The sequence below is a fragment of the Oncorhynchus clarkii genome, chromosome 6 (assembly GCF_045791955.1).
Source record: "Oncorhynchus clarkii lewisi isolate Uvic-CL-2024 chromosome 6, UVic_Ocla_1.0, whole genome shotgun sequence".
Lineage (NCBI taxonomy): Eukaryota > Metazoa > Chordata > Actinopteri > Salmoniformes > Salmonidae > Oncorhynchus > Oncorhynchus clarkii.
The window spans coordinates 70,380,665-70,402,462 of record NC_092152.1 but is presented as its reverse complement, the minus strand read 5'-3'; the positions used below and the strand labels follow the sequence as shown (position 1 = coordinate 70,402,462).

Sequence of the window (21,798 nt, the reverse complement as noted above, 5' to 3'; positions counted from 1 at the left end):
TGCCTAAGCGACGCAATGGGACAAGGCGACGAGAACGATCGTATTGTGATTAACGTGGGAGGTATCAGACACCAGACCTACCGTAGCACCCTTCGCACATTACCGGGCACCCGGTTAGCTTGGCTCGCCGAGCCAGATGCCCACAGTCACTTTGACTACGATCCCAAGATTGAAGAATTCTTCTTTGACCGGCACCCGGGTGTGTTTGCCCACATCCTCAATTACTATAGGACCGGGAAGTTGCACTGCCCTGCAGACGTTTGCGGCCCTTTGTACGAGGAGGAGTTGGCGTTCTGGGGTATAGATGAGACCGACGTGGAACCATGTTGTTGGATGACTTATCGGCAACATCGAGAGGCCGAGGAGGCATTGGATAGTTTTGGGGGTGGCCCCCCCGAGAATTCAGAGGAGGATGGGGATGAGGAAACGCTGGGAATGATCAATAGGTTGGCTCTTGATGGACCAGATGCCAAATCAGGGGGGCATTGGCGACGTTGGCAGCGGTTGCTTTGGGCACTTTTCGAGGATCCCTATTCTTCTAAATATGCAAGGGTAAGTAAGGGTTGGAATCAGTCATCTTGAGTCAATAAAAGTTTAGATAGGCCTACTACTAGCCTGAAAAAACAATGCTTTACAATTTCTCTCTCTCAGTGCCCGCGCGCTCGTGTGTGTGTGTGTGTGTGTGAAGGAGAGACATTTTCTTTAACATAGTTCCTTTCACGCTCATCCAACGTTCACGCAAAAAAGTTGGGTTCATAGTCACGTACTAATAAGGCTCGTGAATATTAATTGGATTTGAAGCTTGAAGTTGAAATCTGAAGTTGGTACATACATTTTTTGACTTTTAAATGAATGACATATACCCGTTGATTATTGAATAATATAACTTACCTGATTAGCTTAGTTCAACCTTCGTAGCCCATCATAACCCAAAATATAAGCTTGTTTTACTTCATTGTTAAACAGATCAATTGTAAACAAACACTGTATTGCCTCTATAATGTTGATATCATGAATGGTCAGACCTTGCATCCATAGCCCTGTCTATGAATTTGAAAGGGGTTACATTACTCCAGCCACACCTCTCAGCTGTTTACCAGAACAGTGATGGGGTGGCGGCTTTGTTATTGTTTGAACTACAGATTTCCATTTTTTATGTGTCCATCACCAGCACACAAACTATCGCTAAGTGATGATGCACTACGCTCACTCTCGACATGTGCATTCTGGGCGTCTTGTCGCATTGCCTATGCAACATGCAGACCATGTGAGGTCTTATGAATTACCTCATGAGGACTAGATGAAAGAGAACTTATAATGAGAGTTTAATTGTTTAAATGCCCCTCACCGTTTTTAATGAGAACCAGGTTAGGTGTACACTGGGGGAGTTAATAAGACATGCACTTGTCTCTTTCCTAAGCTGGAACAGAATGGTGATCAATGAGAGGAATATTTGTGACGTCAACAGTCCTACATATATGTGTCTTTCCACTAAATTTAGCTTAATCATTACATTGCCTTGTTGGAGCTCTCCTTGGTTCTGTAGGCTTTTAGCTGCATTTATAACCTAATTATTAGCTTTGTCTAACCTTTCGGTCTCTTCTCCTTGCAATTCGACTTAGCTTTGAACAACAACACCTATCACACCTGGTATTCCCATTCCCAATGCCTTTTAGCTTCACTTGAAAACAATTCAAAAGTAGTCTCTTACTGGCCCAATAGGATCCTGACCCACTGACCTGAGACAGCTGTGAGGAGATGCAGGGATCAGAAATCCATCCTCCCCTAGCTCAGCACAGGATACAACATGTTAGAGTATATCATCTTCAGAATGTATCTATAATCAATCAACTGGTCAATCAATCAATATGCATTATGCAGCACATGTGTTATGTTTTGGTTAGTTATTGGTCCCCTTGCTGTTCCTCAGAGACTGAGCAGTTTGCAAATTACGCAAGTGCAAGCAATAGCCTCTGCTTTGGCTCTGTCAATTTCCATAAATGCTTAGATCAATGCATATAAGTGCATCTGCTTACTCGTTTACACTGGAGCATACTGGCTTGACTCCAGCTTTTGCACCTCTCAATTCTCCTGAGGGGCAGTGATTGCAATAGTGCAGGGTTGAGTGACAGTATAGTCTACCCTCTCTCTTCCACTAGCCAAGTGTGTATTGTCTACACTCTGGTTCTCTCATGTAGCCTCCTTCCCATTTTCTCACTCTCTTTACCCGTTTCTCATTCTCAGTCTCTCATTGTGACAGTAAATCGTTGAGTTACTATGAATGACCATGTCCCGGTGCCTTAGCAACTGGAGATCAAATGGACCATAGAGACCATGCAGTGTACACAGACACACCATAGGGCCTTCACAGAGCATTGTGAGTGCAGAACATGAAGCTACAGGTGTAGGATCTTAATTTGATCGCTTATGTTGCTGTGAAATGCAGTTGAGCTTTGTGATTTACATAAATTCACTGAAAACCCACACTAACACATGGTTGTATTAACAGTATTCCACTTTTCATGTAGCCAAAATTTGGTCATCTATTAGCCTAACAGCCAATCAAGCAACATTATGGAGTAAACGTTTAAATCCTGTTGCAGCAAGATTGTTTTGTTGAGACAATCCTGCTGTACTGACCAATTATGTGAGATGAGCTAGCCAGGGAGTCGATTAGTTGTTATTAAATCCTCATTAGGCCCAGTTTTGGTCAGCAGGGGCAAACGTAACACTGATCTCAGAGGAAAAAGATGTTGACCGTCTGTCCTTATCTTTTGCTCCAGTAACTTTGGTTTTCTCCTATGTAAATAATATATATAGAAGGAAGAAAGGAAAGAGAGAGAATCAGATTTGTATATCCCCTTTGGAGTCTCTTTTGTTGGTGCTGGGTGACAGAAGAGGTGGCAAGAAGGACCTCATTATCACCTTTCTTAATAAACACCCAACCTCACCTCTGCCACCTCATACACCCTCCTGCCCTGCTGGCGGACATGCAACGCTTCCACTCTATATCCCACTGGACAAGCAGAATTATTACCTAGGTAATACAGTGGGGCAAAAAAGTATTTAGTCAGCCACCAATTGTGCAAGTTCTCCTACTTAAAAAGATGAAAAAATAATTTTCATCATAGCTACACTTCAACTATGACAGACAAAATGAGAAAAAAAATCCAGAAAATCACATTGTAGGATTTTTTATGAATTTATTTGCAAATGATGGTGGAAAATAAGCTAAACTAATTTAGATTAGTTTATTGATCGATCAAATTGCTGCTCATGTAAGGATGTAAATAAATACTTAAGTAAAACATGTGTTTAAGTGGTAAGGATGATGAGAAATAACTTTGTGCAGCTGGGAGAGAAGGAAGTGCATGACTGAATGCAGTTTGGGGGGGTTTTGGAACAGGTAGGGTAGATGTGGGTTTGTTCAGGTTAGAAGTGGAAGTGGGAGCTGCTGGATGGGAATGGGTAGGAGGTTTCTTTTCACTCAGCCCTGGCTGTGGGTTGTAATGTATCACTCCACGTCACATAAGAAACACAGCAGTGAGTTTATGTGGAGAGAGAGCTTTGAAATCAATATCATGCTAGGCTTTTAAAGTGGACGTGCCAGCTTTAACTTGAGGAGCCTACTGACCATACAGACACCCAGCCAGCTACCACGACCTTCAGCTATCTGGGATGAAACTGCTCTTGAGTTTAGAAGGAGATCCATTCTACTTAAAAGTGCACCTACATGGAAAGTAGCTATACGTCTACGTAATCACCTTAGAGAGACAGTGTGGCTGGGACGGCAGCTTCTAACCACCACAGAGTGAGTAACAGATCCAGGCTGAACAGAAAAGAGCAAGGCTGGTTGCTCCTTAGATGGCTGGAGCGATTAACATGAATTAGTTGGGCACAGACCCTGGTAATTAATGGAGAGAGAGATGGAGGCATCCTATTACACAAAAGACATGCTGCATGGCTAACCTTGCAACACTTTAACAGGAAGTCATCTAGGTTTTAAGGAGATCCACACGGAGACTGGCTTGTCTGGAGGGCTGTGGGCGAGATAGATGGACATATTGCTTTATCAAACAACACCTGCTCTTAGTCTACCATGTGGCGTGCTGTAGTACATTGAGGTTCATATGTGTAACTGTATGAACACATTATGCACATGTAGGTGAGCATGTGCATGATACACATCGACACAGTCCAACTCCAGTAGGGAAATGCACAAACCAATCAAAAGCTGGTCACTGGGATATCTAACACAGCTCTTTCTCCCAAAAGAAGTGGAGCAGGACACCCCTTAAAAAGCACTGGGGTTTGTCCCTGCGCTCCTGTATAATTGATTTCCCAGGCAGAGAGGAATGAGGCACCCAGCTAAAAGCACTCAAACTGGGGCAAATATCGAGGCAGAATTACAGGCCTCTCACGCCACCATTACACTGCCAAACAGAGAGGAAAGTTACACTCACTTGTTCTGCCTTCATCTACAAGATAATACTGGCTCCAACAACCTTTCCTCTGAACATACACCCAACAGTCATCTGACAAATCCTAAACACCAAAACTATTTGATCTTCATGACCTTCAAAACCAGGTCGCAGTTGTAAATGAGAACTTGTTCTTAATTGGCCTACCTGGTTAAATAAAGGTGAAATTTAAAACACAAGATTTTATGTCTTTCCAGTTTCATCCTGAATGGTCAGGTGTGGTGAGGGAGTGTTTATTCAGTTTATTCATCACCTTTGTCCATTAGCTATACATGCTGGCATAGCCATTACCTCAGCCAGACCATACCATCTGACATGGGGGTGTCACTCAGATTTATCCCACTGAAGATATAACCCATATAAGACTGTTCTGTAATGTTGAGCTCCCCCCTGTTGACACACTTGCCCTACTTAAGGGCAACCCAGTTTTCACAGAAAACACTAATGTGTGGCTCTCACATAGCACTATTATTATTGAATGAACATACCTGTACATGTCTTCCAATAGCTTAGTCTCATTGAAAAGAAAATAGATTAAAACTACAGTGATTTAGCTAAGGTTTGATTGAGATTGTTTTGCATTTGAATGTTAAGTCAAACTGAATGTGTTTCTTGCTCCGTGCTAATTGGTGGACCAGAAATGGACAGAGACATTAGGGACAGCAGGCAGGGTGACAGCCTGTAGAAGAGCATGATTATGGACGAGGGAAATGAGGCTTCACTGAGGGAAGCAGGGATATCCTCAGAACTCTGTCAACAATGTGACTAGAGTCTTTTCAACGGATCGTCATGTTTTTATCTGACATAGGCTTATTATGTCAGAATTCCCTCAGATTCTTCTGATGTTTATTCCCCTGTTCATGTTCATAAGAGTATTTATATTAAGTGTGTGTGTGACTTAAAAAATATGATTTAGTATGACAAATATGATTTAACCAAGATAGACACACAGTATACTGTACAGCAGGATGCAACTCCCACAACAACATCACAGGGCATGTTTGTGGACAATAACACACACAGTAGGTGTGTGTAGTATGTAGTCACTTTCTATTGGTATGTATTGGTATGTGTGGCCACGATGATTACTGATGGATATAGGCCTGTCTGCTCCAAGACCTCTCCAACATGGTTTATAACTCCATGGTGTCCCCCTCCCAGAGTGCAAATAACCTTGATGTGACCCTGGACAACACTCTGTCGTTCTTTGCAAACATCAAAGCAGTGACTCGCTTCTGCAGGTTCATGCTTTACAACAGCACAGGTCCTAATCCAGGCACTTGACATCTCCCGTCTGGACTACTGCAACTCAATGTTGGCTGGGCTCCCCGATGTGCCATCAAACCCCTGCAATGTAACCAGAACACTGCAGCCCGCCTGGTGTTCAACCTTTCCAAGTTATCCCATGTCACCCCGCTCCGCCGCACACTCCACTGGCTTCAAGTCAAAGCTTGTATACACTAGAAGATCATGGTACTTGCCTACAGAGCAGCAATAGGAACTGCCCTTCCCTACCTTCAGGCTATGTTGAAACCCTACACCACAACCCGAACACTTTGTTCTGCCACATCAGGTCTCTTGGCCCTCCTACCCCTACGGGAGGGCAGCTCCCGCTCAGCCCAGTCCAAACTCTTCTCTGTCCTGGCACCCCAATGGTGGAACCAGCTTTCCCCTGAAGCTAGGACAGCAGAGTCCCTGCCCATCTTCCAAAAACATCTAAAACCCTAACTCTTCAAAGAGTATCTTAAATAATCCCACAGCACCCCCCCGCTTGCACCCCCTCCTCACCTCGACCCATTTAAAAAAATTAAAAAGCATTTTGTGATCTAACTCTTGCACTTGATTTTCCCCTCTTACTAGCTCTGACTTTGCTGTTAGCTACTTTATTGAGGTAAAATGTACTTACTATGACTATCTTAAGATGAATGCACTAACTGTAAGTCGCTCTGGATAAGAGCTTCTGCGAAATGACTAAAATGTAAATGTTTTGTGTGAGTGGTGTGGGCAGCAGTGATGATGAGGAATGGCACACTGGCACTGAGCACGGGGATCACTGACACACATGGCCTAGGCAAATGTTTGTCGTATCTGTTGCCGGGGGAGTCCATAAGCAGAGAGAGATGACGTTAAACCCAGGCCATTGAATAGCATGATGAAGCACTGATCACGGCTTCCTTATAATGCTCACTTATTGCTATCCCTTCTATATCTCATCATTTACTATGGTGTTTAGTCTGCCTACATATACTGTCATTCATGTTACAGTATGTTATGCCTCTGTGCTTGAGTCTCAGTAATCATAAGGGCTATTGAGCTAAGTTAGTATACATAATTCAAGAATCATTCTCTATCATTTCTGTCCTCTCGTCAAAATAGAGGCGTTCATAGTCGATGTGAGTAATTTACCCAAGGCAAGGCATTATAACAGTTGGAACAGAGCCACATGTGTTGGCACTATCAAGTCACGTTATTTAAAGTGTTTTAGGTAACTTAGAGCCAAACTAATTGATATACGGTTTTAGTAAAGGCTTTGCCTTTGGTGTTTATACATGGCTGGCTTGAAGAATATATAGTCAAGATGTGCAAGTTCTCCTTATTCTTCTTCCTATAGTTTCAGATGACTCAATCTGTTGTGGTTTGTGTATGAATGGATTTGTATAGTTCATTATAGTGCTGTAAATACTACATATACATTCTCTCTTTCCGATGTGCACGGTAATACAGAAAATCAGTTAAGTGGGATTGCCTGTTTCATAGCAATAACCTTTTCATGTTTTATCTCCCATCAGAGACTGCAGCAGGTGAGTGGAACAGGGAGGGAGGTGGTGGTGGAGCTCTGAGCTAACTCAGCATTCTGAGGCATCATACAGCTTCAGCAGCACATGTTCAATCTCGACTGTCTCTACTGTCTCTACTGGCACTCTCAGATCATACTCTGACAGGGTAATCTAATTACAACCTAAAACTAAAAACAGCCAGCAAGGATTTCAACCTTGGATGCATACCATGGTTACCAATGGCTGTTAGTGGGCTAACAAACGTCTTCCAAACAAATGTTCAATCAATCAGTTCAACATGAATTCCTTTTTACAGTATAAAGGATCTGGTGTAGGCTGTTTGTTGATTTGTTGGAGAGAAAACCAATGTAGTCATTTTCACATTTGCATGACCTTGTCACTAAATGTGTATGTTATATGAATTTTGTTTCTGGACTTGACTGTCTGTATAGCATTAGTTTCGTTCATTGGCGATATAATATACTTTTTAATGAATTAAAGCCACTTATGATATCAGCCGCTGATTAAAATGTTTCCTTTATGGGCCTCCTGGGTGGCGCAGTGGTCCAAGGCACTGCATCACAGTGCTAGCTGTGCCACCAGAGACTCTGGGTTTGAGCCCAGGCTCTGTCACAGCCGGCCACGACCGGGAGGTTCATGGGGCGACGCAAAATTGGCCTAGCGTTTTCCGGGTTAGGGAGGGTTTGGCCGGTGGGGATATCCTTGTCTCATTGTGCACTAGCGACTCCTGTGGCGGGCCGGGCACAGTGCACGCTGACCAGGTTGCTAGGTGTACGGTGTTTCCTCCGACACATTGGTGCGGCTGGCTTCCGGGTTGGATGTGCGCTGTGTTAAGAAGCAGTGCAGCTTGGTTGGGTTGTGTTTCGGAGGATGCATAGCTCTCGACATTCATCTCTCCCGAGCCCGTACAGGAGTTGTAGCGATGAGACAAGACAGTAACTACTAACAATTGGATACCACAAAATTGGGGAGAAAAAGGGGGTAACGTTTTTTTTAAATTAAAAAAACATTTAAAAAAACAAAAACAATGTTTCCTTGATTAATTTATATATATATTTTTAACCTTTATTGTACAGGGAGTCATGCTAAGACCAAAGTCTCTTTCACAGATGAGTCCTGTATACACATCAATATTCACATCAATATAGCAAAAGCAAAACACAGACAGGATGATGATACAGGAGGGGCTGAGCCAACTGTGAATGAGGCCTTAGCTGTTTATGTTGTCGGTAGTTACATTGGGATGTGTCTAGTTATTGACACTGCTTTTAAACTGTCAGTCAAGGCCCTTCTAGATCTGCAAGGGCACTCACACAAAGGCTAAGCATCTCATGTACTAACACTTAGATGGACAATTATTAGGCAAGGCCTGTAACTTGATCCCTACATGGTAATTTACTGGCAGCCAGTTACCTGTAAGTTACTGAAGAAAACGGTACATACAGTATGTTACCGTAAATATAACAGGATTTTTTAAAACCCCACAGAGACAGTCCTTGATTCACATAAAACAACCTTGTCCACCCTCATCATCAGCATGTGAAAAGGTCCCCAGTGTTCTACTTTACAGAAGCTCTTATCCAGAACGACTGGATAAGTGCGTACAGAACGACTGGATAAGTAGTGAGTGGATACAGTTTCATATTGGTTCATACTGGTGTCGTGGAAATTCAGTACTGAGAGAGACTTGGTCTTGGTCATTTCTTCAAACAATCATCTTTATTTTATATTGATTAATTATTGCAATAATGTCACGCCCTGACCATAGAGAGCCCTTGGTTCTCTATGGTGTAGTAGGTCAGGGCATGACTAGGGGGTGTTCTAGTATGTCTATTTCTATGTTGGTTCTAATATGGTTCCCAATTAGAGGCAGCTGTTTATCGTTGCCTCTGATTGGGGATCATATTTAGGTCGCCATTTCCCCACCTGTGTTTTGTGGGATATTGTTTGTGTTTAGTTGCCTGTGTGCATATCTTGACGGCAAGTTTCTTTATTGTTTTGTTTGTTTCATGGAGATTAAAAATATGTGGAACTATACTCTATACGCTGCGCCTTGGTCCGCTCATTACGACGATTTTGACAAATAATGAGACTGTCAGTCCACCAGTCTTGACTGACAGTTAGGCTAAGAGTTTAGCTTTCACAGGTGATGCACAGTTTTTATATAGCTGAAACCAAGATTGCTTAGTAAGTCACTTCTAACCTTCCCATAAGCCACCTTGGTTATCTACAAAGGATGGTATTTTACTTAGTTTCCCAGATGCCAGTAAGATGAGACAATGAGGCATTGTTCTTAAGTCTTCCAGGCTCTCTCTATTTCGAGTCACAAACACTACATCTTGTCTATAGAATGCTAGCTTTTAAGTTTTTATCACCAGCACAAGTCAATTGTCAGCTTCAAGCTATCTCTAGTAGAACCCATGTCCTCAACTCCCAGACTAGCTGCAGGGTGCTAGAGTGGAGACCATAAAACATAGCATTAGCAGGACAGAAATATCTTACTGTTCGTTAAGTAAATAATTGTTACATACCCAACAAATAAGGTGAATACATCATTTTTGCCTCACACTGGTCCCCTGTGGGAATCAAACCCACAACCTTAGCATTGCAAGTGCCATGATCTACCAACTGAGCCACACAGCACCTAACTTGTTTTCTCTCCTCTCTCTCATGTAGATTCATGCCTAATAACATTTAGGAAAACAAACTCAAACAAACACACATTACATAAAAAAAACACACTATATATATAAAAAAAACATAAGTATTTATCTAAAATTACACATACTGCATGTCATGCACAGTCATAAACAGGCAATGCAAATACATTGTCACAAACGCATACAGTAAGCCCAGAGAAAGGCAGATGGATGGAGGGAAAGGTTGTTACATAAGAGAACGTGACATGCTTTCATCTCTAGGAGGCATGAGTCTAAAAGGGAGAGTGTGGGAGGGGTTGTAGGAGAGAAGGGTCTGGTTGCAGTTTTATTTTGTTTAGCATTGACTTAATGCTGTCTCCTACACTTACAATGGCACTGTGACTGAAACATCTACAGATACAGGATCTTAATTTGAGCCAGTTTTCTACAGCAGGAAAATAATCTTGCAGCAACAGGAAATTTGAGTTATTATGTGTATTGTAACTAATGGACATTTTTTGCAGGGGTTGATGCATTTCTTGTGAGGGCAAATCATGTCTGAAATGCCAAACTTTAGAAGCCTTATTAATACTAAAAAACACTACAAGTTTGCATTTCAGCAACGAAAGAGTGATCAAATTAAGATCCTACATCTGTAACTTACTTCCAACATTTCCTGATTAAGCATTTGATATACTTGACATGTACATGCTTTCTGTGGCACAGTCTACGTTGCAGCCTTTTAACTTAATTACATTGTGTATTTACTATCTCAATGCATCCTCTCAAACAAACGACATGCTTGCGATGTTGTGTATTTGAGATATTACTGCACTGCTGGAACTAGGAACACAAGCATTCTGCTCCGTCCGGAAGAACATCTGATAAACATGTGTATGAAACCAATACAATTTTCAGAGTAGAACCCACAGCAAATCTAAATATTTTGTGCACAATACCATTGATTTAATTCCATATTGAATGTTAATATCCATGCAGTATTCTGCTTAGTGGTTGTGTCCTTAAACTAGCAGGTACAGCACACTGCCAAGTGTCACACTCAGACTTACATACAGTATTTATTATGGTCACATTTCTATCTTTATTAATCTCTGTCCATTAAGCTTCTTATTTAGTGGTGTTGTTGTTAATTCAGTTCCATGTAGCAGAGTCTTGGTAGTGAAGCTGCTGGGTGTTTATTTCCCAGCGGTATGGCTCCTATAACCATCTCCGATGAGAGTGTGATGTGTTCTGACCGAAAGGCCTGCTGATTGGTTTCCTTGGAGGAAGGTTATATTCTCAGTTATAAACTCAGCATTGTCTTTGACTCCCTCCCACTGAAGGATGAGGCCATGCCAGCCTAGACACAAAGGGAAAATAACCACCCTCTCAAAGCTGAGAGGTGCAGTGCAAATGCTTGCTTGCTCTGGTCAGTCTGCAGTGTAGACATTATGTTTGGGTCGGCGTCAGTTCTGTGCATGGGATTGCACTGTATGAGTGGGATTGTAGATAGGTAGTCCTGTGTGAAGGCGGTTCCTTCACCTGTAATGCAAACAGGACAATGGCTCATGTTCAGCACTTCTAATACTTATTTGCTCCAAACCGGAATGATACAGATAAAGGATCTTAATTTGATCCCCCTGTTGCACGAGAGCTTTCCCTCAATGCAGGACATTTAAAATGTGTAGTGTAATTGAGGTTTAAAGAAGGTTTCTGAAGGTTGTCATTTCCACTTTGAAATTTCAGACTTGATTTTCCCTACTGAAAAATGTATCAATCCTTACAAAAATGTACATTAATTATAATCCACATAATAATTCTAATTTCCTGTTTCTGAAGGATTATCTTCCTGCTGTAGCAAATTAGCTCAAATTAAGATCTTAATGGATATTGGATATTAAAATTCAATGTGGAATTAAATCAATGGTATTGTGCACAAAATATTTAGATTTGCTGTGGGTTCTACTCTGTATGTCATGTATTTTTAGTTATTTTTACTTGCCTATTACAGTGGTGGAAATTTGACTCCCTAATGGTTCATTCAAATGACTTCCTGGCTTTCTGTAACACTGATTTATCACAACTCAACAAGCTAATCACACATCTATTACGGAAACACCCCCACATCCAAACCATGACAACATACAGTAATTCACATGAGTGTGTTATATTGCACTTTGCCTCTCATTTATAGTAAGACACTCGCTCATTAGTTTTCTGTAAATGTTGCTGATACATGTTCTGTTGAGAACACCAGGGAAAATATAATTCTGCTAGCATTTTCCACCAAATACATCACAATCTGCCTTGGATGATGTTTACACACTCAGCCATGCATGCTAACAAGCACATGCTCTCACACACACGCTCAGATACATTCATGCATGCACACACATTGTTTGTGCAGCAGGTCAGAGGTAAGAACGAGGAAGGGTGGCTCTCATGTTGGCTTAATGTATTGTAATATGAGATTAGAAGTTTGTCTCAAGATAAAGCTTTCAGAGAATGCATTTAGGATACAAATTACGCACATGCCATGATACCACTCTGTCTAGAAGTTCCTCAATGATGTGTTGATCCTTTCCTCTATCTATATTACACTGCTGTTTCTATGTTCAGTGCCAGCAGTCTGTAGCCAGTCATGGAATAAAGATAAAGAAAAGGTTAGTGGACGTTTTTCAAAGATAGCTGTTTCATTTCCTTTCTCTGAAAAGTTCAATTTGACTCATGGAATTTGTGTTAACGGCTCAAGTTCCTTCATTAGTGAACAATAGGATACTTTTCCAATGTTCCATGTTTTACTCTAACAGCTGCATATCATACTTTATTAACGGCTCAAGTTCCTTCATTAGTGAACAATATGATACTTTTCCAATGTTCCAGGTTTTCCTCTTACAGCTGCATATCGTACTTTATTAATAACGATGTTGCTGTATTGATACGGATAGATGAAAATGTTGGATGTTCTGAGAACAATGTCACATGGACTTAGATGTTGGATATTCTGCACAGGACGTTGACAGCAGTTAGTATTCATTCTCAGTCCAATGACAGGCCTCAGTAATTAAATCCATCCAGGGATGCTGCTGATCTATTTTCACACCAATTAAATAATGGAAGCAAGTCTGTCACCTTTGCTGGGCTTGCGAGAGAAAATGTTGTGGTGACAAGGACAGTAACACTCTCTTCTCTTCCTTCTGGCCTTACCACAACCTGTCTTCATTTCAGAAACCCAACCAGAAGGTTATTTTTATGTGGAGGACAGGACAGATGGAAACAGTCAGAGTGTGAAAACAAAGTCATTGAATTTCATTTACACTTGTGGTTTGAAGTGTTATTGTGGTTGTTGTTGCTGCAGTGGTTTTCGTGGTTGTTGTTATTGTTGTTGCTGCTGTGGTTGTTGTTGTTGTCAATGTCTAGTGTGTGTTGCATGTGTGTCAGAATGAGAGTGAGAGTGTGAATGAATGTGTGTGTTTCTAAGAAAGAAACCGCAGTGGGCTTTTCGTCTTTCAGACGTCTTTCAGGCGTCACCCTCCCTGTCATGTGTGCCGTCATCTCCAGGCCTCTGCTGCATCAGGCAGGTGGAGGAGGCATATCTAATGTACCCTTTTATCAATCAATAGGCCTGATCAGAGTGAATCGCTCTAGCACAGTTTCTTTAAAAGTAATGACGTTCTCTCAATTTAATGAGTCAGTCAGACTGTCTGTATTGTCTTTTCTGTCTCTGATTCTGTATCTGATTGTATCAGTGGAACACAATGTACATTTACTACAGTGAATGAAACCTACTGGAAAAGGGCACTGCATAGGTTTAAGTGTAAAGGGTTAACTAGAATATGTTTTTGTACCTTTTTCCATTATACAAGCCTCTCAACGGTTACTGGAGGTTAACTAGACCACTTCATTTCTCAACACCCCGGTGTGCTTCTTTTGTCAATGAATCCTTTCTCCCGAGAGGTTGTTGTTGTTATTGTGAGTATCAGGGTTGTAAGGTGTGCCTGTCTTATACTGTTTGGAGTTGAAAATATCAATTTGATTTACCCTTTATATTGACATTGCTTTGGCTCAGTTTGTTAGTTGTGTACCATGCACAAAAAGAACTGTCTTGGAAAAATAACCTAATTGTCATTTGTTCTTCTTTAATGGAATCACTAAGCCCTTCATGTCCAGGTAGGACCCTGGCTCTATCACTAATGTACTGTGGCTGTTGTGTATGTGCCTGGCAGCGCCTGCCTCCTCTCAGACCTGGACCTGTTTAAAGATACAGTCCGGGATCTTAAGCAAAACAAAATCTTAACATAGTGAACAAATTGGATTTGTAACATAGCACACTAATTGGATTTGTAACATAGCACATGAATTGGATTTGTAACATAGCACACGAATTGGATGATGGAGCATCACTTTAATAGTCCAGTGGTGTTAAGTGGAGTTATGCAATCCAATCAGTCTCTTCTGGCAGCAGCAGCACTGCTGTCAGCCCTAATCTATGGGCAGCAGTGTATAGCAGCCTATACATTAAGGACTATGCATTAAGACACCATTCAAAATGTATGAGGTGGCACTGTCACATATTATCGTTTGGGCCAGATGCCATGGTGAAGACAGTGCCCTCCAGGAAATAATATCTTAAGTGCTGGCGCAAAAGCTGACCCAGAAACAAGCTTTCCCCTGTACAGTACATAACATCCCCCTCCGTCCCTCCCCTCCTCCCTGCAGGCCCCGCCAATACTAGCAACTCCCTTACCGGTGGAGCACCACAGTTTAGGTGCACGCCCTTTCATGTGACACTCAGTTAAGAGTACTGACCTAGATGTGTGTTGTAGAACTGAAGAGAGCTGTGGGGGTGTTCTAGTGCTCTGTTCCTTCACGTTTGTATTCTAAGCTCCCTCGCTTATAATCTCTCCCTCTCTCTTTCCCTCTCCCTCCTTCTCTCCCTCCCGCTCATCTCTCCCCTGCAGTGGATAGCCTTCGCCTCCCTGTTCTTCATCCTGGTTTCCATCACCACCTTCTGCCTGGAGACACACGAGGCCTTCAACCCCATCATCAACCGGACAGAAATTGACCCGCTGGACAACAGCACGCGGGTCTACCAGGAGACTGAGACCGTGGTCTTCCTCACCTATATTGAGGGGGTCTGTGTGCTGTGGTTTACATTTGAGTTTATAATGCGAGTGACTTTCTGTCCGAGCAAGCTGGAGTTTTTCCGTAACACCCTCAACATCATCGACTTTATTGCCATCATGCCCTTCTACCTGGAGGTGGGGCTGAGTGGGCTCTCTTCCAAGGCGGCTAAGGATGTACTGGGTTTCCTACGCGTGGTACGCTTTGTCCGGATCCTCCGGATCTTTAAGCTGACTAGGCACTTTGTGGGACTGCGTGTCCTGGGTCATACACTCCGAGCCAGCACCAATGAGTTCCTGCTCCTCATCATCTTCCTTGCCCTGGGTGTGCTCATCTTCGCCACTATGATCTACTATGCTGAAAGGATTGGTGCCAAGCCCAATGACCCCCGAGCCAGCGAGCACACGCACTTCAAGAACATTCCTATTGGATTCTGGTGGGCGGTGGTGACAATGACAACCCTGGGCTATGGAGACATGTACCCTCAGACATGGTCTGGCATGCTGGTGGGAGCGCTGTGTGCTCTGGCTGGTGTGCTGACTATCGCCATGCCAGTGCCTGTTATTGTCAATAACTTTGGGATGTATTACTCCCTGGCGATGGCCAAGCAGAAGTTACCAAAGAAAAAGAACAAGCATATCCCCCGCGCCCCACTTCTGGGCTCCCCCAATTACTGTAAGTCGGAGGTAACCTCACCTCACCACAGCACGCAGGACGACACATGGCCCCTGGCCCCACAAGAACCACCAGAAGAGATCTTAGAAATAAACAGAGCAGGTAGGAAAACTTTCTGCCGAATGTCCTTCTGAATCTCAATGAAAAGAAAATAAATGCTCAAAGAACTGACTGAACTCCCCTGCCTTCACACCTCCTCCTCCTTCTCCTACTCATCCTCCTCCACCTCCTCCTCCTTCTCCTACACATCCTCCTCTCTCCACCTCCTCCTTCTCCTACTCATCCTCCTCTCTCCACCTCCTCCTCCTACTCATCCTCCTCTCTCCACCACCTCCTCCTTCTCCTAATCATCCTCCTCTCTCCACCTCCTCCTCATCTCTCCACCTCCTCCTCCTCTCTCCTCCTCCTCCTCTCTCCACCTCCTCCTCCTCTCTCCACCTCCTCCTCTCTCCTCCTCCTCCTGCTAACTCACCAGTCAGAAAAACAGCCATTCTCCACACCAGGAGCCATTGAAGGTGAAAAAAGGTGTAAATAAATAAGGTGAATAAATAAAAGAAATAAAATAAAGGTGAAATAAAAAATAAAATAAATAAATTGAATGTGGAGAGCCCCTACATGGCAGTATGTTGACCAGTGACCACTCCACACATACAAATACGTTATCAACTCCACTGCCCACTCGCCAGACATTATCAACTCATACCACACTAGACCAAACCTCATACCACACCAGACCAAACCTCATGCCAGATCAGACCAAACCTCATACCACACCAGACCAAACCTCACACCACACCAGACCAAACCTCACACCACACCAGACCAAACCTCAAGCCAGATCAGACCAAACCTCATACCACACCAGACCAAACCTCATACCACACCAGACCAAACCTCACACCACACCAGACCAAACCTCATACCACACCAGACCAAACCTCATGCCAGATCAGACCAAACCTCATACCACATCAGACCAAACCTCAGACCACACCAGACCAAACCTCATGCCAGATCAGACCAAACCTCATACCACACCAGACCAAACCTCACACCACACCAGACCAAACCTCATACCACACCAGACCAAACCTCATGCCAGATCAGACCAAACCTCATACCACACCAGACCAAACCTCATACCACACCAAACCAAACCTCATACCACACCAGACCAATCTCCCCCTCAACTACCTTTTCATCTCTACCCTGACCAGTTTAATGCAGTGATAAAAACACTAAAGGTAATACAGTGGCACATACAGTAGCCAGCCATCCCGACCACAGATGTTAAATAGCCTATTTCCTCCACTCAGATGGAAAATACATCACACTTTATGAATCACACATAAGACTTTCACACCCATGCATTTATGATATTTCCTAGTTAACTTATCTGCTTGTGTGCTGTCTCAGGAAAAATACTGCAGTGCTGTGAAACAAGTTTAAAGCCTGCAGACATATTGTTCATTTGGCTGATTGCCAAATGTATTTGTATGATGCATAGGCCAGGTAGCAGAATAGGAAGCTTTTCAGAAACATATACTATATATATAGATTTTGCAGGTTTTCCTACTTACAAAGCATGTAGAGGTCTGTAATTTTTTATCATAGGTACACTTCAACTGTGAGAGACTCTAAAACAAAAATCCAGAAAATCACATTGTATGATTTTCAAGTAATTCATTTGCATTTTATTGCATGACATAAGTATTTGATAACCTACCAACCAGTACGAATTCCGGCTCTCACAGACCTGTTAATTTTTCTTTAAGAAGCTCTCCTGTTCTACACTCATTACCTGTATTAACTGCACCTGTTTGAACTCGTTACCTGTATAAAAGACACCTGTCCACACACTCAATCAAACAGACTCCAACCTCTCCACAATGGCCAAGACCAGAGAGCTGTGTAAGGACATCAGAGATAAAATTGTAGACATGCACAAGGTGTGCTACAGGACAACAGGCAAGCAGCTTGGTGAGAAGGCAACAACTGTTAGCGCAATTATTAGAAAATGGAAGAAGTTCAAGATGACGGTCAATCACCCTCGGTCTGGGGCTCCATGCAAGATCTGACCTTGTGGGGCATCAATGATCATGAGGAATGTGAGGGATCAGCCCAGAACTACACGGCAGGACCTGGTCAATGACCTGAAGAGAGCTGGGACCACAGTCTCAAAGAAAACCATTAGTAACACACTATGCCGTCATGGATTAAAATCCTGCAGCACACGCAAGGTCCCCCTGCTCAAGCCAGCGCATGTCCAGGCCCGTCTGAAGTTTGCCAATGACTATCTGGATGATCCAGAGGAGGAATGGGAGAAGGTCATGTGGTCTGATGAGACAAAAATAGAGCTTTTTGGTCTAAACTCCACTCGCCGTGTGGAGGAATAAGAAGGATGAGTACAACCCCAAGAACACCATCCCAACCGTGAAGCATGGAGGTGGAAACATAATTCGTTGGGGATGCTTTTCTGCAAAGGGAACAGGACGACTGCACCGTATTGATGGGAGGATGGATGGGGCCATGTATCGTGAGATCTTGGCCAACAACCTCCTTCCCTCAGTAAGAGCATTGAAGATGGGCCGTGGCTGGGTCTTCCAGCATGACAACGACCCGAAACACACAGCCAGGGCAATTAAGGAGTGGCTCCGTAAGAAGCATCTCAAGGTCCTGGAGTGGCTTAGCCAGTTTCCAGACCTGAACCCAATAGAAAATCTTTGGAGGGAGCTGAAAGTCCGTATTGCCCAGCAACAGCCCCGAAACCTGAAGGATCTGGGGAAGGTCTGTATGGAGGAGTAGGCCAAAATCCCTGCTGCAGTGTGTGCAAACCTGGTCAAGAACTACAGGAAACGTATGATCTCTGTAATTGCAAACAAAGGTTTCTGTACCACATATTAAGTTTTGCTTTTCTGATGTATCAAATACTTATGTCATGCAATAAAATGCAAAGTAATTACTTCAAAATTATACAATGTGATTTTCTGGATTGTTGTTTTAGATTCCGTCTCTCAAAGTTGAAGTGTACCTATGATAAAAATTACAGACATGCTTTGTAAGTAGGAAAACCTGCAAAATCGGCAATGTATCAAATACTTGTTCTCCCCACTGTATACACAGTTGAAGTCGGAAGATTACATACACCTTAGCCAAATACATTTAAACTCAGTTTTTCACAATTCCTGACATTTCATCCAAGTAAAAATTCAGTTTTAGGTCAGTTAGGATCACCACTTTATTTTAAGAATGTGAAATGTCATGAAATTAGTAGAGAGAATTATTTATTTTAGCTTCTTTCATCATATTCCCAGTGGGTCAGAAGTTTACATACACTCAATTAGTATTTGGTAGCATTGCCTTTAAATTGAGTAACTTGGGTCAAACTTTACGGGTAGCCTTCCACAAGCTTCCCATAATAAGTTGGGTGAATTTTGGCCTATTCCTCCTGACAGAGCTGGTGTAACTGAGTCAGGTTTGTATGACTCCTTGCTCACACACGCTTTTTCAGTTCTGTCCATAAATGTTCAATAGGATTGAGGTCAGAGCTTTGTGATGGCCACTGCAAAACCTTGACTTTGTTGTCCTTAAGCCATTTTGCCACAACTTTGGAAATATGCTTGGGGTCATTGTCCATTTGGAAGACCACATTTGCGACCAAACTTTAACTTCCTGACTGATGTCTTGAGATGTTGCTTCAATATATCCACATAATTTTCTTCTCTCATGATACCATCTAGTTTGTGAAGTGCACCAGTCCCTCCTGCAGCAAAGCACCCCCACAACATGTTGCTACCACCCCCGTGCTTCAGGGTTGGGATGGTGTTCTTCGGCTTGCAAGCCTTCCCCTTTTTCCTCTGAACATAATGATGGTCATTATGGACAAACAGTTCTATTTTTGTTTTATCAGAACAGAGGACATTTCTCCAAAAAGTACGATCTTTGTCCCCATGTGCAGTTGCAAACGGTAGTCTGGATTTTTTATGGCGGTTTTGGAGCAGTGGCTTCTTCTTTGCTGAGCGGCCTTTCAGGTCATATCAATATAGGACTCTGTGGATATAGATACTTTTGTACCTGTTTCCTCCAGCATCTTCACAAGGTCCTTTGCTGTTGTTCTGGGATTGATTTGCACTTTTCGCACCAAAGTATGTTCGTCTCTAGGACACAGAATGCGTCTCCTTCCTGAGCGGTATGACTGCGTACTATTGTTTGTACAGATGAACATGGTACCTTCATGCATTTGGAAATTGCTCCCAAGGATGAACCAGACTTGTGGAGGTCTATAATTTTTTTCTGAGGTCTTGGCTGATTTGTTTTTGATTTTCCCATGATGTCAAGCAAATAGGCACTGAGTTTGAAGGTAGGCCTTGAAATACATCCACAGGTACACCTCCAATTGACTCAAATTATGTCAATTAGCCTATCAGAAGCTTCTAAAGCCATGACATCATTTTCTGGAATTTTCCAAGCTGTTTAAAGGTATAGTCAACTTAGTGTATGTAAACTTCTGACCCACTGGAATTGTAATACAGTGAATTATGAGTGAAATAATCTGTCTGTAAACAATTGTTGGAAAAATGACTTATCATGCACAAAGTAGATGTCCTAAACAACTTGCCAAAACTATAGTTTGTTAACAAGAAAATTGTGGAGAGGTTGAAAAACGAGTTTTAATGACTACAACTTAAGTGTATGTAAACTTCTGACTTCAACTGCATATATTCACTACCAGTCATAATCTTTAGCACACCTACTTATTCAAGTGTTTGTCTTTATCTTTTCTATTAAATAACACATATGGAATCCTTTAGTAACCCAAAAAGTTTAAACAAATCAAAATGTATTTTATATTTGAGATTCTTCAAATAGCCACCCTTTGCCTTGATGACAGCTTTGCACGCGCTTGGCATTCTCTCAACCAGCTTCATGAGGTAGTCACCTGGAATGCATTTCAATTAACAGGTGTGCCTTCTTAAAAGTTCATTTGTGGAATGTCTTTCCTTCTTAATGCATTGAAGCCTATCAGTTGTGTTGTGACAAGGTAGGGTGGTATACAGAAGATAGCGCTATTTGGTAAAAGACCGCCCATATTATGGCAAGAACAGCTCAAATAAGCAAAGAGAAACGACAGTCCATCAATATTTTAAGACATGAAGGTCAGTCAATACGTAACATTTCAAGAACTTTGGAAGTTTCTTCAAGTGCAGTCGCAAAAACATTCAACACTGTCTCTCATGACGACCGCCACCAGAATGGAAGACCCAGAGTTACCTCTGCTACAGAGGATGTTCATTAGAGTTACCAGCCCAAAGAAATGCTTCACAGAGTTCAAGTAATAGACACATCTCAACATCAACTGTTCAGAGGAGACTGTGTGAATCAGGCCATCGTGGTCAAATTGCTGCAATGAAACCACTACTAAAGGACACCAATAAGAAGAAGAGACTTGTTTGGGCCAAGAAACACAAGCAATGGACATTAGACTGGTGGAAATTTGTCCTTTGGTCTGGAGTCCAAATTTGATATTTTTGGTTCCAACCTCTGTGTCTTTTTGAAATGCAGTGTGGGTGAACGGATGATCTCTGCATGTGTATTTCCCACTGTAAAGCATGGAGGAGGAGGTGTTATGGTGTGCGGGTGCTTTGCTGGTTACACTGTCTGTGATTGATTTAGAATTCAAGGCACACTTAACCAGCATGGCTACCACAGCATTCTGCAACGACACGCCATCCCATCTGGTTTGGGCTTAGTGGGACTATCATTTGTTTTTCAACAGGACAATGACCCAACACATCTACAGGCTTTGTAAGGGCTATTTTACCAAGAAGGAGAGTGATGGAGTGCTGCATCAGATGACCTGGCCTCCACACTCCCCTGACCTCAATCAAATTGAGATGGTTTGGGATGTGTCGGACCGCAGAGTGAAGGATAAGCAGCCAACAAGTGCTCAGCATATGTGGGAACTCCTTCAAGACTGTTTGAAAGCATTCCAGGTGAAGCTGGTTGAGAGAATGTAAAGAGTGTGCAAAGCTGTCATCAAGGCAATGTGTGGCTATTTAAAGAATCTCAAATATAAAATAT

General features: G+C 42.6%; 1 protein-coding gene across 1 annotated transcript in view; it reads left to right on the top strand.

The window, feature by feature from the left end:
• The first annotated feature begins 3 nt into the window (after positions 1 to 3).
• Positions 4 to 21,798, top strand: part of LOC139412208 (voltage-gated potassium channel KCNC1-like) — a 28,424-nt gene continuing 6,629 nt past the window's right edge. Inside the window, exons 1-2 of the mRNA XM_071159029.1 lie at positions 4 to 552; positions 14,880 to 15,819. Coding sequence (XP_071015130.1) covers positions 16 to 552; positions 14,880 to 15,819 — 1,477 coding nt within the window. The 5' untranslated portion in view covers positions 4 to 15. The remainder of the gene's footprint in view (positions 553 to 14,879; positions 15,820 to 21,798) is intronic.